At 35.0% G+C, this 15,682-nt stretch overlaps 1 protein-coding gene and 1 pseudogene across 1 annotated transcript; both read right to left on the minus strand.

Annotated features, from left to right (window-relative positions):
• Window positions 1–238: 238 nt before the first annotated feature.
• Window positions 239–14,613, minus strand: LOC120136136 (annotated as a pseudogene).
• Window positions 8,687–11,875, minus strand: LOC120136135 (digalactosyldiacylglycerol synthase 2, chloroplastic-like). Its single transcript, XM_039152248.1, has 5 exons — window positions 11,805–11,875; window positions 10,706–11,022; window positions 10,068–10,334; window positions 9,373–9,722; window positions 8,687–9,259 (listed from the first exon to the last, which is right to left on the minus strand). The coding sequence occupies exons 2-5, from the start codon at window positions 10,985–10,987 to the stop codon at window positions 8,773–8,775; spliced, it is 1,386 nt and encodes a 461-aa protein (XP_039008179.1). The 5' UTR covers window positions 10,988–11,022; window positions 11,805–11,875; the 3' UTR covers window positions 8,687–8,772.
• Window positions 14,614–15,682: the final 1,069 nt, after the last annotated feature.

Raw genomic sequence — 15,682 nt, forward strand, 5'->3', positions numbered from 1 at the left:
GAAGCTAACATTTCAGTTAGTAATGTTAAAGTACAAAACTCAAAGCAAGTCCCTCCTCCCTTAAAGGAACAATCTGCTCCTACCATTCACTCATGAGAGATTTCTGATAATCACATTCATCTAACAGAGCAATCTCCTAAGGATGATTCTTCAATTCCTTCTGTCATTCCTTCTAGCGAAGGAAAATAATATTCAAATATTTCTCAAAGTGAAGAATCAAACAAAGTTGATAATATTCCTTTGCCTCATTCTCTAATTGACAAGGATCAAGAGTCAACCCCTTTCCCCAAAAGTGATAGAAGAATACCCACTAAGGTTAAATCTAAAGTTGCTCTTAAAGGATCATCTAATAGATTCAAAATCCTTAATACTGTTGATGAAAACTCACCAATTGCAGAGGTTTCAGGTTAAGAAAACTAAGCCATCAGCTCCAAGAGTGGCTAACCTTCTAAAGAAACTCAAATAAAAAAAGAAGGAACAAATAGTTAAAGTCAAAACCCCTTCCAATAGAGAAAAAGGGGAAACCTCAAAACCTTATTCTCAATGATTATTTGTTTTTGGAACATTAAAGAGTTAAACAACCCTAAAAAACAAATATAAGTTCTTCAAAGAACCAATCTTTATAAAATAAATATCCTTTGTTTGATGGAGACTCGTATCAAGTCTGATAATTCTGTCAACATCTTACACTCTAAATTCAGAAGTTGGAATACTCTCACTAATTATGAATTTGCCTCTAATGGTAGAATCTGGCTGCTCTGGGAAAAAAGAATTGACATATGCTTTTGTAATTCTTCTGATCAAAGTATTACTATCAAATGCCACTTCAACAGTATCCCTTTCATCATCTCTGCCATTTATGGCAGTAACAGTGGTACTTCTAGAAGGCACATTTGGCAACAACTTAGAATCCTTAATTCCCAATACAATTCTCTTCCTTGGATTCTTGGAGGAGATTTTAACTCCTTTCTGCACTACAAAGAAAGCTCTAACTCTAACCTATTAGGTCTTTATCTATCCACTGATATGAAAGACTTCCTTGATGTGGTTAAAGACCTCCTCCTTCAGGACCATCCATTTTTTGGCTCTACCTTCTCTTGGAGTAACAAACAAAAAGACACATTCCTTGCAAGGAAACTTGATAGAGTTCTCATAAACTCTCATTGGGTCAATTCCTTCAACAAGTCTTTTGTTGAATTTTTTGCTCCTGGACCCTCTGATCATTGCATGGCTGAACAAAGAAGCTGTTGGGATTTTCGGAAGCTCGAATCGACAACCGGAACGGTTTGCAAAGAGGGGTCGGAACAGTTTTGTGTTTAGGGAGTAAGGAGATTGAAAGATAGAGAATTACACAGCGATTTATAGTGGTTCGACTTTCTCAACCAAAGTCTACGTCCACTACCTTAGCTCCTCACCAAGGATTTTCCAACAAATTCACTAATTTGTTCTTTCTTTTGAGGATAAAGAGTAACCTTACAAACTCCCTAATTTTTCCGGGCTAAACTATAACCTTTCCTTAGCTTTTACACGGGTTAAGCTAGAACCTTTCCCATTTACAAAAGGATAAAATAAGTAAACAATAAAACCTCTCAAAGGTAGGTGTTTACAAGAATTAAGCTCACAAGAATGAAATATTTACAAGAGAAAGATGAAATAAGAATGAAAAACTCTTCTTTTGTGTTTGATTGCTTGGATGGTTGTTCTCTTTCTTCTTCAAGTGTCCTTAGCTTGTATTTATAGCTTGGAATGTGTTTGATGTTGTATATAGTCGTTGGGGATGTTTTGGAGCCGTTTGGGGATGATTTTTCTACTCAAAAAAGGTTGCCCATAACATGGTGCATCGGTGCACTATCATGGTGCATCGGTGCACTATCATGGTGCATCGATATCCTTTCATTAAATTTAAATAAACTAGTCGTTACTAGCCATTGCAGCCTTCGTGCATGGATGCACAGCAGGATGCATCGATGCACAATCTTGATCGATGCACAACCTTGATGCATCGATGCACAAACCTTGACGGTGCACTATCATGGTGCATCGGTGCACTATCATGGTGCATCGATATCCTTTCATTAAATTTAAATAAACTAGTCGTTACTAGCCATTGCAGCCTTCGTGCATGGATGCACAGCAGGATGCATCGATGCACAATCTTGATGCATCGATGCACAACCTTGATGCATCGATGCACAACCTTGATGCATCGATGCACAACCTTGATGCATCAATGCACAGAAGGATGCATCGATGCACTAATTGCATTCGGTGTTTGAGTGCATGGATGCACTGCAAGGTGCATCAATGCACTAGTGCAGGTGCATGGATGCACTGCAGGGATGCATGGATGCACTTTGACACCCTTTAGCATTTTGGCTCAAATCTGAATTTAATGGACTTTGAATTATTTTTGAAACATTTTAAAACTTTGAATAAATTCAATTAAGTCCAAAAACATTTTGTAAATTCAATTCAAGTCCAAAAACCATTTTGACTTAAATTGTTATATCAAAACATAGTTCAACAATCTTCCCCTTTTTGATATAACAAAACATTTGAAAAATTGTTTTTGGCAAAACTCCCCCTTAATAAATTGTTTAATGAAAAAGATATCAATTGTTAACAATTGTTGGAAAATATATGAAAATGTTAAGCTCCCCCTTTTTCATTTAGAAATTGAATTTTTCAAACCAAACTTCTCCTCCTTTTTGTTATATAAAAAATAATTCGATCTTTGAAGTTTAAAATAACTTTAGAGAGTAAGTGGTAAATTTGACATTTAAAAATCATTTGAAAAATCAAAGCTCCCCCTCAATAAATGCATTCCAATCAAAATTTAGCTTTAAGGATCTTGACACTTAAACAAAATTGAATTTCAACAAAGAATAACAAACGTGTTAGTAGCACATGAAATTCAATACATCCAAGTCTAAAATACTTTATGCAATATCAATTATTGAAATTAAGTGCATATGCATAAAGTTTTCCAAAAATGTTATGCATTTGAAAATTTTGATATCAATTGTTAGAGAGATATCATTTTCATTTAAACCACATGCATAAACATTTAAATTTAGGTCAAATATTTTAAAATTTATAAAATCAAAACATTTGAAAAGTTGATATCAATTGTTAGAGAGATATCATTTGCATTAAGACCAAACTCCATGCATGCTTAAAATCAAATGAGCAACCAAATAACTAAAATTAAAAACATTAAACTTAGAGGTTACCCATTCCTCTTCATGTGTGGCTAGAGCATCTTGAATATCATCATTTTCATCACAATTGCTTCCATACACCTACAAGAGATATTCATTTCGATTTTGGTATCCAAATTGCTTTGGATCCTTGGACGTTAGTTTCAATGCCCCTTGTTCCTTTAGGAATCCACACTTGTCTAATTTTAAAACGTTTTCCTTTCTTCAAAGGACAAGTATGTTCCTTATGACCATGGCAATGACAATGTGAGCATATTGTCATTATTGAACTAAACGAATTATTTAAAATGATTTCTTTTTCTTTTGTTAAGCATTCAAGCTTAACTTTTAAATCAAAATTTTCTTTTTCAAAACTTTCAATTTTGATTTTTGAAAGCTCTAAATCCTTTTTCAAAATTTCATTTTGGCTTTCAAAATCTATTTTTGTTTTCAAAAGAAAATCATTTTCGGTTTTAAATTTTGAAATCATTTTCTTATATTTAGAGTTCATGGCCTCAAACTCCGAATATAAACTATTAAAAGCACCTTGTAACTCATCAAACATATATGAATTAAATTCATTTGTGTTAGAAGATACCTCGGGATCTTCACAAGCCATTAGAGACACCACCTTTGTTGGTTCTTCTTTCTTATTTCCATGGATTTCCTCGAGCTTATTCCAAAGCTCCTTGGCACTTGAACATGAAGAAACTCCTTCATAGATTTCAGGACCAAATGCACATACCACCATGTGCATGGCCTTGGCATTAAGTTGAGCTTTCTTCCGTTCTTTGTCACTCTACTTCTTCTCCTTCTTTTTTGGAGAAAAGTAGCCGTTCTCGATTATCTCTCATACATCAAGATCATTGGATTGGATGAATACCTTCATTAATTTCTTCCAATGATGATAGTTGACTCCATTGAAGTATGGAGGCTTGTCCGTTGGTAGGGAGTCTTCCATGTAGAACGAACCGGAGATGGAAGCCATCTTCTCAGTTGTGTCGGGAATTGGTAGAGCTTCTTTGAGGATCGTCTCAAGGTGGTTAAACCTTTTTAACGAGTTAGGCTCTGATTCCAATTGTTGGGATTTTTGGAAGCTCAAATCGATAACGGGAACAGTTTGCAAAGAGGGGTCGGAACGGTTTTGTGTTTAGGGAGTAAGGAGATTGAAAGATAGAGAATTACACAGTGATTTATAGTGGTTCGACTTTCTCAACCAAAGTCTACATCCACTGCCTTAGCTCCACACCAAGGATTTTCCAACAAATTCACTAATTTGTTCTTTCTTTTGAGGATAAAAAGTAACCTTACAAACTCCCTAGTTTTTCCGGGCTAAACTAGAAGCTTTCCCTAGCTTTTACACGGGATAAGCTAGAACCTTTCCCCTTTACAAAAGGATAAAATAAGTAAACAAGAAAACCCTCTCAAAGTTATGTGTTTACAAGAATTAAGCTCACAAGAACAAAATATTTACAAGAGAAAGATGAAATAAGAATGAAAAACTCTTCTCTTGTGTTTGATTGCTTGGATGGTTGTTCTCTTTCTTCTTCAAGTGTCCTTAGCTTGTATGTATAGCTTAGAATGTGTTTGATGTTGTATATAGTCGTTGGGGATGTTTTGGAGCCGTTTAGGGATGATATTTCTACTCAAAAAGGCTGCCCATAACATGATGCATCGATGCACTATCATGGTGCATCGATACCCCTTCATTAAATTCAAATAAACTAGTCATTACTAGCCGTTGTAGCCTTCATGCATGGATGCACAACAGGATGCATCGATGCACAACCTTGATGCATCAATGCACAGAAGGATGCATCGATGCACTAATTGCATTCGGTGTTTGAGTGCATGGATGCACTGCAAGGTGAATCGATGCACTAGTGCAGGTGCATGGATGCACTGCAGGGGTGCATGGATGCACTTTGACACCCTTTAGCATTTTGGCTCAAATTCAAATTTAATGGAATTTGAATTATTTTTGAAACCTTTTAAAACTTTGAATAAATTCAATTAAGTCCAAAAACATTTTGTAAATTCAATTCAAGTCCAAAAACCATTTTGCCTTAAATTGTTATATCAAAACATAGTTCAACAGAAGCCTATACCAACAAACCCAAGCCTTTCAAGTTCTTCAATTTTTGGTCCAACCATCCTATTTTTCTTGATGAAGTGTGACATTCTTGGCAACAAACTATTCATGGTAATCCAATGCAGGCTCTTTTCCTCAAACTTAAAAGACTTAAGCCTTGTTTACAAGCTTTGAACAAGAATTCCTACAGTAACTTATCTACTAGAGTCAAGCTAAAGAAAATAGAGCTGGAACAAGTTTAAATCTCTACTCTTAAAGGAACCAACCCCCTTGAGAAGGAACTATCTATTCAAAATGAGCTTGTTGCATTATAGGAAGTTGAAAAACTGTTTTTAAGGCAAAAATCTAAGGTCAAGTGGCTTAAAGAGGGAGACAAGTGTACTAAACATTTTCACTCTGTTATTGCTACTAAAAACCAAAATGATACCATAAGAGTCCTTATAAATACTCAAGGAAAAAGGCTGGAATCTTTTGAAGACATGTCATCAGAAGCCTTAGAATTCTTCAAATAGCAATTATGCAAGGTGGACCTTGACTTATAGTAAACCGATCCTCATTTCTTGAAAAACCTTCTCCAATTCGACATGCCTGCTGAGCTCTCTTAAGACTTAGTTAAAAATGTTTCTAATGAAGAGATCAAAGAAGCCATATTTAGCCAATAAAATGATAAATCTCCTGGTCCAGATGGTTTTACTCCTCTTTTCTTCAAAAGAACTTGGACTGTGGTTGAAAATGATGTAACCAAAGCAATCAGATTTTTCTTTAAAGAAGCTTTCATTCTGCCTGCTTTTAACTCCACGATTATAGCCTTGATTCCTAAGATACATAATCCTAGTACTATCAAGGATTATAGACCTATCTCATGTTGCTCAGTAGTGTACAAAACCATCTTCAAAATCCTTGTTAAAAGGCTGACCACTTTACTTCCTGCTGTTATTACTCCTAGCCAGTCTGCTTTTGTTCGTGGAAAATCTATAACTGACAACACTCTTCTTGCTCAGGAGCTTATTAAAAGGTTATGGTAGAAAACAAATATCTCCTAGGTATGCTCTCAAAATTGATCTACAAAAGGCATTTGATTCTCTCCATTGGGATTTCATCTCTGCTACCCTTAAAGCCTTTGGTCTTCCTAATATCTTCTTAAAATGGATAGAGGTTTGTTTCAAAGAAGCCAGATACTCTATCTCCTTCAATGGTAGCTTAGTTGGTTATTTCAAAGGTCAAAAGGGGATTAGACAAGGAGACCCTTTATCCCCTATCCTCTTTGTGCTTGCTATGAACATACTCTCCAAAATCCTAAATCTTGCTTCTTCTAAAGGGATATTTGGGTATCACCCTAAATATAAAAAAAATTGGTCAAACTCATCTCTCTTTTGTTGACGACCTTCTTATTTTCTGCAAAGGAAATCCTAAATCTATAGTTGGAATCATCTCTGTATTAAACCATTTCTATGCCTTGTCTGGACTCAAGCTCAATGTAAGCAAAACTAAACTTTTTGTTGCTGGTATTTCCTCTAGAAACCTTGAAATTATTCATTCCATTTCTGGCTTTAAGCATGGTCAGCTCCCAGTCAGGTATTTAGGAGTTCCATTAGTCACTAAAAAACTGTCTGAACTTGACTACCAGCCTCTTCTAGATAAAATCAAGTTAAGATTGTATCATTGGTCTAGTAAGCTGCTCGGTTATGCTGGGAGACTTGAATAAATCAAAACAGTTCTCTTCAGTGTGGTTAATTTTTGGTGCAGGCAATTCATGCTTCCTCAGTCTATTATTAACCATATAGATCAGCTTTGTTCTCGGTTCCTGTGGAAGGCACTGATCAGGCAGCTTCTGGGGTGCGATTCAGTTGGACAAGTATTTGATGTCCTAAATCTGAAGGTGGCTTAAGTTTGAAGAACTTAAAATCCTGGAATATTGCTTGCATGATTCAGTTAATTTGAAATATTCTGGCAGGAGAAAGATCCCTTTGGGTGGCTTGGTTGCACTGCTATGTTCTCAAGAATAATGACTTCCATGACATGGATGAAAGCAATGCACACAGCTGGTGTACTAAAAAACTTCTGAAGCTGAGACTTACTGCTCTTCCCATTCTGAATGCTTGAACAATTTACACTAAAGATATTTGGGAAGCTGTCAGAGATAGAAAGAGTAAGGTGACTTGGCATAAAATCATATGGTTCCCTATGCATATTCCTAAGTTTAGTATGATGGCTTGGATGGCAATCCTAGACATACTCCCAACTCGAGATAGACTGTCAAGGATGGGAATTCTTAATGATGTTCAATGTGTTCTATGCAATGAGGCTTTTGAGTCTATAAACCATCTTTTTACAGATTGTAGCTTTGCTAAAACTCTGTGGAACTCTATATTAAACTTGACTCACTTGCATAAACCCCAAATATCTTAAGAAACAATGATTGAATGGGCTTGTGTTGAATGGAGGGGTAAATCTTTAATCTCCACCCTATTTAAAATAGTTTGGACTTCCTACATCTATGCGATTTGGGAGGAGAGAAATAGAAGAATTTTCCAGCAAAGAACTAGGGAGGCTGCACTACTTCTGTAATCTATCAAAGAAACTGTCCGAATCAAGCTTAATGGAAAAAATATCAATATAAATGATTCTGTTGACTATAATATTTGTTGTAAATGGGGTATAGACTAATCTTTATTTTGTTGTAATTATTGTTTATACTCCCTTTTGGGACGATTTTTGTAGCTACTTTTCCTATGGATAATAAAATCTACTTATCCAAAAAAAAGTTTGTCTTATTAGATTATAATCCTCGATTATATTTCATCAAGGATTACAAAGAAATAGAGTAAGATAAATTTTTTTGTTGATTTTAATCATATCATATATGATTTTAATAAAATTTTATTGGAATTAAATTTAAATATAATTTATTTATTTTAATTTTGATTTAAAAATTTAATTCTAATTATAATCTAATCGGATTTAACATAATTTTTAAATATCCTACATGAAACTTTAAAAATTTCGAGGTTTAATAGACAAAGGAATGACAATGAAAATGTTTATGGAAAATATCCGGACTCGGAAGAGGTACAACCACTTGAATCAAAATACCCATTGTTAAGGCCAAACAATCTCCGATTCTTGGGAGAGTCAACTTTTATCTTATATTTAACAATTTTAAGACATGTATGTATAATACATTTATTTAATTTATAAAAATAATAATAAAATGAAGACTGACAAAGGTAATTTTCATTACCTATAGTATCAAGATTACCCGTTATATTTTTGCACTATTCAAAGTATAAAACTGCTAGTTCAGGATGACTCTTGGATACGATTACCCTGAAATATAGGATGAACTGAACCCAACACTAAATAAATAAATCGGTCGAAATACGATAAAAAAGAATTTACAAAGAAAACGTAGCCATTAAATGAATTTTTATAGCATTCCAAATATGTCCTGAAATGAATTTACAAAGTTTCAACTTTGAATCAGTTGGTCAACCCAAGTTCTTTACGTTGCTCTTCATCCGGTTGCAAGCTCCCCGGAATCGCACCAAATGCTCTTCTCGTTGCTTCATATCCTAAGGCCAGATAGTGAAAATATGCTGAAGTGTCCTCTATATTTTTCCACAGGTTTAAGGAGACCGATGCAAATTTCTTCGATGATTTTTTCTCCGTTTCTGTTGTTGTACAGACCTGGTTTAGCTCAGAAACCCTTAAAAACCGTTCCGTGGCTGCTTCCCAAGATAGTTCACCTCGTTGTGCATCGGTCAATGGGACAGGCACTTCACTCAGTACCTTGCGTGTGACTTCAACAAAACCATTTTCGTCGTCATATATTCGGCAATTGGGAAACTGCTTGAAGAAGTCGTTTGAGGGGTGATTGGCACAAACAACAATCTTTCCCATAGCCAATGCTTCAGCTGTGGTTGTGCAAACAACATCTGTGGTGCTAGGATTCAAGAACACTTTGTAACTGAAAAGGAAAACAAGGGGGGGAAATCACTGTTCATTTATACCAATACCTGCATTCATCACCCAGACTAAAATAAAAGGGTCGGGACTGTGTGAGAACCAAAGGAGGCTTACTCATGGAATAAAGGATCGACATGATCACGACCAGGAAGCACTCTAACCATCAGTTTCAGCTTGCTAGCAGCTTCCTTAATTTGACCGGAGTCCTCTCCGTTGCCATATAGATCAAATTCAAGACCAGCGAGCTCCTTCTGGTGATCATGGAGTAGTTTAAGTAGTTCTCCATAGCCTTTGCTCCAAATCATCTTCCCAATGTAGTAAGCCCCTTTGGTGAAGGCTTGGTTACTTCCATGTTGTTGCTCAAATCTTTTCTTACCTATCTCGAGGAACTTGGGATTAACTCCATGAACATTACAGATGATGGATCTGGGATAATCCTGGGTAGCAGCAGACAACCTAATTACCTGCGATTACACTTACACATGATTTCAATTCGATGAAATTAATTATAATTTATAAATCAACGTATGGAAACTCAAGGAAATTCAACTTTCTTCTCCTTCCCAGTTCTACCCTTGCTGGCAGAGATCCTATCCCGGTTAAAGTACGAAGAATACAGCATCTAGGGCAAAGTAAACTGCAAGTACCTTCTTCCTTAGTTAATCTAAGCTGTTTCAACAAGTTTGTTCTAGTGCGCAGAAGTACAAATTTTAATCCTAAAATAACACAGATCTTTAACAGAATAGGGGCAAAAGTCGCATTAATGTTTTACAACCAGGATGAAAATCAAGATTCATTAGGAAACTTACCTTATGGCAATAGATGCTTACAACCCAACTATTTACATTTTTCAGAAGAAATGCTTGGAATTGTCCATTTTTTTCTCTCTTCACATACTCCAGATAATTGGTATGTATTATTCCAATGACAAGGCGGAATTTATCTTTCCATCTCTTCCCATGATGAAACCATGTAAGATGCTCAGGTTCTTCAAGGACAGCAATATCTGCCTCTTCATCAGGGATGATTTTCGAGATGTCTCCAACAGGAAGAATGCTTCTCTTATCTACAGCAAACTGCATCACAAGTGTTGTCATAAATTACCATCAGATTACTACTACACTACTCAAATGATGGTTCTAATGTCTAAATAAATACCGAAGACATACAGCAAAATGGTGCACGAGTGCACAGATAAATTCAACCAGATTAGCATTCCAATAGATGTGGAGAACTCAAAATTACGTACATTTATTTATTTTTAACTCCACATATCATTTGACGACATTAAGAAGTTTTAATGATCAGAAAATGTATAATACAAGATAAATTAGCCACGAGCCTACCATGTAAATGAATGAACACGTTTATATTTCAGGAAAAGATCAGACATGATTACAATTCCAGGTAAAGGCCTGACAGGAAAATAACAGCCTGTTACGATTACCTTTCCAGGATAAAAGCGTATAGTGAAACCAGCTATAAATGCTATCCTCTCGTCAAGCCATTGACGAATATATGACTCTTGCTCTGAGGGTGAACCAAACTTAGTGTTGTTTGGGTATACTAGTTTTTGATCTTTCAAGGATAACCAAGGAATCACCAATGTGATCTTTCTCTCTCCATTTTTGGCAAGATAAGCGGCTCGAAACAATGGGTTAACTGCAGTTCCAGTCATCCATGGCAGACTTGCTGTTGTAAAAATTGCTATATGTCGTTTTCTATCCATTAAGGCATCAGCTTTAAATTCTCAACTAATAATTTCTGCACGGAACCAACAGAATCAGCTTATAATATAGAGAGATTGGCCTAAACTGCATCAAAAATTATAAAAGCACAAGTATTAGCTGAAATGCAAAAAATAAAAAAATGGAACAAGAGTCGAGCAACCAAAATATTCTTACCTAAAATATAAAAGCTAATAATTAAATTGGAATTCCCATAAATTGTGAACAAAGCTAATACCAAATCCATTCCACCATATTCCAATCTATAGCTTAAACTAAGCTAGCTTTAGCTTCTTTTTTTTCCTTTCCTTTTTTAAATTTAAGAAACTGAATTAATCAAGTCAGATTAACTCCCTATTTAGCAGAAATTAAGTTAAAAGTGGGTCCTAAGACGAACTAATAGTGTGATAATAAGGTCCTTCCAAATCCTAGGCCACGAAATCATATTAGTGAAAATTTTAAACGATAAAAAATTATTAAGGATTATTTGACGATCTTAATCAATGATCTGACCTATCAACTAAGACGCTTCAATAGCGGAGGGAAAAAAGGCATAAAACAAAGAGATTCCAGGATAGCTGCCTCGACACGAAACCATGAGAAGCAAGAAATTCAGGGAGAATTTATATTCAAGGATCACAATCTAAAATTCGTTTCTTTTTTCTCTCTTTTTCGCTAAAAAATACGAGCACGAGAAAATCTTCAACCAATCATATATATGAAAAGAAACAGAAATCATAATACCGAGAATTGTAGAAAGCTAGATTGAAGAACAAAGCAGATTGATGTAAAACAAAGATAGGAAGAAGTAAAATTTACCTGTATTGTAATTTGTTTTTCCTTGTAAGCGAATTCCAGACTTCGAAGTTTAGGGAAATGAGAACTAAAGAATAGATTTTGACTAGAAAGAATATGCTCTTGGGTCCGCTTCTCTTATTATTTATTTATTTACTTTTTCGACAAGTTAGTGAGATAACGGACTTATAATTTTATTTAAGAAAAAATAAATTGAGTGATTAAATATATATATATATATATATATATATATAATCTTATATATAATCTTATATTGTATAGGTTCAAATTTTAGTATCTATCTTAAAAATATAATCAAACTATTAATCTAATGATCTGAACTGTATTTTATTCTTTTATAAGACATTGATAATTCTTATTTCATTTTCTATTATATCAAATTTTCCTTTAAAAAAATTATATGCATATTATATTTTTAAGAGTTTTATTGGGTTAAAGTTATCGATTAATCAATTTAATTTAATTAAAAAATATGCATTAATTATTGAGGTTTCGTTGTTGGCAATCAAAAGTGTTTATGGGCTATAGAAACATTGCCAAACACACAACTTCTGACATGAAATTCATGTTTTGAGGGATGATTATCCATCCAAACAAAAATCTGTTAAAAGAAGTATTTTTGTAACAACTCGTTGGTCTAGTGGGATGAGACAATATGTCTCTAAGTAATGTCAGAGATTCGAATTCTTGCGTTTGCGAATGGAGCAAACTGGATTGGAAAAGTCGCCCTCACCTCTGCAGTATTCGATCTGGATTAGTCGATCAATATATATTAGTAATCAATTAAAAAAATATTTGTGTGGTTTGGGAAAAGCTTTGGCAACCAAATAACGATCTTAACCCTCAAATTTATTCACCAAAGGGTTTGGGGTTTGTGTTTTGTTTATTACGTGGCTTAGTTTATTGGCTCCACGTTGCTTTTTATTTTCTAGGTCAAATATATTTTTCATATTTATGTGGTTTGTATTATTATATTTTATCATTAATTAATGACTTAGTAATCATAACAAATTAAAATAACTTTATACGTCTATATTAAGCTCAAAATGTTGGGAGGAAAAAGAAAAAGAGATATGGGTACAAAAGCAAGAGAAATGGAGAGGGCATAAAATTAGATAGATCAGTTTCTTTCTTTCATGAATCGACTTGGATTAAATTTTAAAACCTCTCTTATTAGAATGACACACGTGTTTTCTTTGATGAAATGCTTGCAAGAGACAACCATGGTTGCTGTTTATGTTCTTCAACGATAAACAGGTATCTGTAAATACTGTTGTTTCTATCTTTTACCAATCTGTACCCAATTCTCTTGAAAGGAAGAGTTTGTCGATGTACAAAATGACAGGACCGGATGCTGCAACATAGTGTTGCATTTGAATTCTCGCCGATGCCTCGTCTTCATTCACTTTTTCATTAGCTGTGCCCTCGTCGGAAGAGCATACATCCCAGCAGCTACAGCTTTCCTGATTGCCCAGCCATGGTGTGGTGCAAATACCTGAGCATAGGCCTTAGAAGCAGGATCTCTTAAGGAATCACCCTCTGTAGCTAGAATTTGTTCAAAGAGGACCCTGACCATGTCAAGACCGCGTTTCACTCTCAAAAGGTTTCGTGTATGACTCCCCGCTTTCCTAATGCAGTTCCGCTCTATATCCCCGTCAAGCATTGCATTTAGCGTCGCAATCGACTTTGACGCCTCTGCAAGATCATTAACCTTTGCAACGTAGTCCATTTCTGCGAACTTGAAGGCAATGCCTAAACAACCAAAGAGGGGAGAAACAAAAGAACATGCGCGCGAGAAAGGGGGCACCTCCATATCTGTTGTTTGCGAGTTTACCGTGGCCGCAAGTTCCTTGAAGGCTTCGGCGATTTTTCTCAGTGTCTTATCGCTCTCCGCATTCGCCATTGCTGATCAAATTTTATGTAATACTAGTAAGTAAGCCATCTGGTACCAATGCAAACTAACATGTTTGGAAGAGAGACAATATAGTAACATTAACAAACCCTACATCAATAGATATTCCAAAGCTATAGAAGATGAATTAAGAAGCAGAACACCGAAAAACCGATGAAGCAGAAACACACTCCATAATGAAAGATTCTCTCTTCATAGTGCATTACAAATCTTTCTTCTTCTTCTTACCCCCCCCCCCACCCAAAAAAAAATTCAGTTGATGGCACAATAAAAATAGAACTAAAAAGCTTTATTTAGACAAAAAAAAAACAGCCAAATTAACTTACAATTCCAGGTCCTGTAGGATCGATGGTGGATAGTTTGATTTAGTTAGCCTGTCAGTAGGAAGTTATTGATTACCTAACCAATTATGTATATAAAAATGCGTTCAGTGTAAATGAACTATTATTATTTGATGAAGAAAGTTTTCTCAGAACTCCTCATCTGTTTTCTCTTTAACAAATTGATCATCTTCCTCCTACTCTCAGTCCTTTTTCAATAATTTCACGATTTTATGCGCACGATTTACGACATGAAAAAGAAAAACGAAGTCAAACAATAATCAGATCTACGATTCACAATTAGGCAACTCGAAAAGTGAAACAAGAGGGGGAAAGCAGTTCGATTAAATGAAAATAGAACCCTAAACTTCCTTACTTTTCACATATTTTCACGGAAAACTAATCAAAGAAATATGAAAAAGGTAACATTAAAAATAAAAACAGAAAAAAATACGATGATTAGAGTACGTAATTTACCTTCTGAAGCTGCCATCACTTGATTTGGGGAAAGTTGGAACCCTAGTGAGAGACCCCTGAGATACTTTTGCAAACGGAATCTATATAATATGTCAGTGTAATACACGAATAAACTGCCTTTCTTTGGTCCAAATAAAGTATAGATGCCTTTTGGATTGCACTCGAGATGAATTCGATGGCATTGAAAATAAATAGTAGTGATATGATCTCTTGACATTATCATCAACACTATTCATGATCTTAGGTTTGTCATAAACATCAAGAATCTGAACTCAGTTATTCTAAATCATTTTATAAGAATCACCTATTACAACTTTATATTTATATTTAAAAGATAGTATCCTAAAATCATCTTGATTCTATTTTCCCCATCAACAATAAAAATGTGATGAAAAGAAAAATCAAGGACTAAACTGATAAAGGTAAACAAATTCAGTGGTTAAATATGTTTAACCCTTTATTTTTTAGATAAATTAAGAACAAAATTTAATCAGGAAAGATCCGAAGGAGGTTTATATATGGTGGTGGGTCCACTGCAAAAGGCAACGATCCATGTGGAGATCAAATCAGTGTGTCAGCCACGTATGCAAAAGTAACATAGGACCATCCACACTGAATCGAATCTCATTTATGTGCTGCACATTCCAGTTGAATGTTTGGTGCCGTTTTGCTCTATGATCATCATCAAACCGTAGACTGATAGTTTCTTCCCTTGTATTAAATCCCCAATACTTGAAATCTCAGTTCAAACCCCTAAAAACTGTTGGTCAAATATGAATACTAGCAGCCGGTGGCTGCTTGATATTCAAAGGTGGGGGGTGCTTTGAATAAATGGGTGGCTGCCTAATTTTGTTGAATTTAGGTTTGGGTTAATTATTTTTTGGTCACTAGACTTTAGAATATTTTCAAAGATTAGTCCCTAAGTTTTAACTATAAATACCCTAGCTCATTTAGCTTCAATATCATCCCAAAATCTTCTAGTTCTCTCTCAAGTGTGTTGTGTAAACACCTGTAAATTTTATCTTAGTAAAAGATCTGCAGCAGCCCGGAGACGTAAGCACAATTGGCTGAACTCCGTTATCAATTTCGGGTATTATTTTTCCGCTTTTATTTCGCATTCTTACAAATCTGGTTATAGGGAAATTACTTGTACTTGGTTTATTTCCTAACAA

This window comes from Hibiscus syriacus, unplaced genomic scaffold (genome assembly GCF_006381635.1).
Source record: "Hibiscus syriacus cultivar Baekdansim isolate YM2019G1 unplaced genomic scaffold, ASM638163v2 tig00110621_pilon, whole genome shotgun sequence".
Classification (NCBI taxonomy): domain Eukaryota; kingdom Viridiplantae; phylum Streptophyta; class Magnoliopsida; order Malvales; family Malvaceae; genus Hibiscus; species Hibiscus syriacus.

Bases quoted from the DNA above. Each gene is read 5' to 3' on its own strand.
- LOC120136135 (XM_039152248.1), bottom strand. From the start codon at position 10,987: ATGGATAGAAAACGACATATAGCAATTTTTACAACAGCAAGTCTGCCA. The intron at 10,335-10,705 runs GTAATCGTAACA...CTTGTGATGCAG, and splicing joins TACGCTTTTATCCTGGAAAG to TTTGCTGTAGATAAGAGAAG. The intron at 9,723-10,067 runs GTAAGTTTCCTA...GTGTAATCGCAG, and splicing joins TAAGCATCTATTGCCATAAG to GTAATTAGGTTGTCTGCTGC.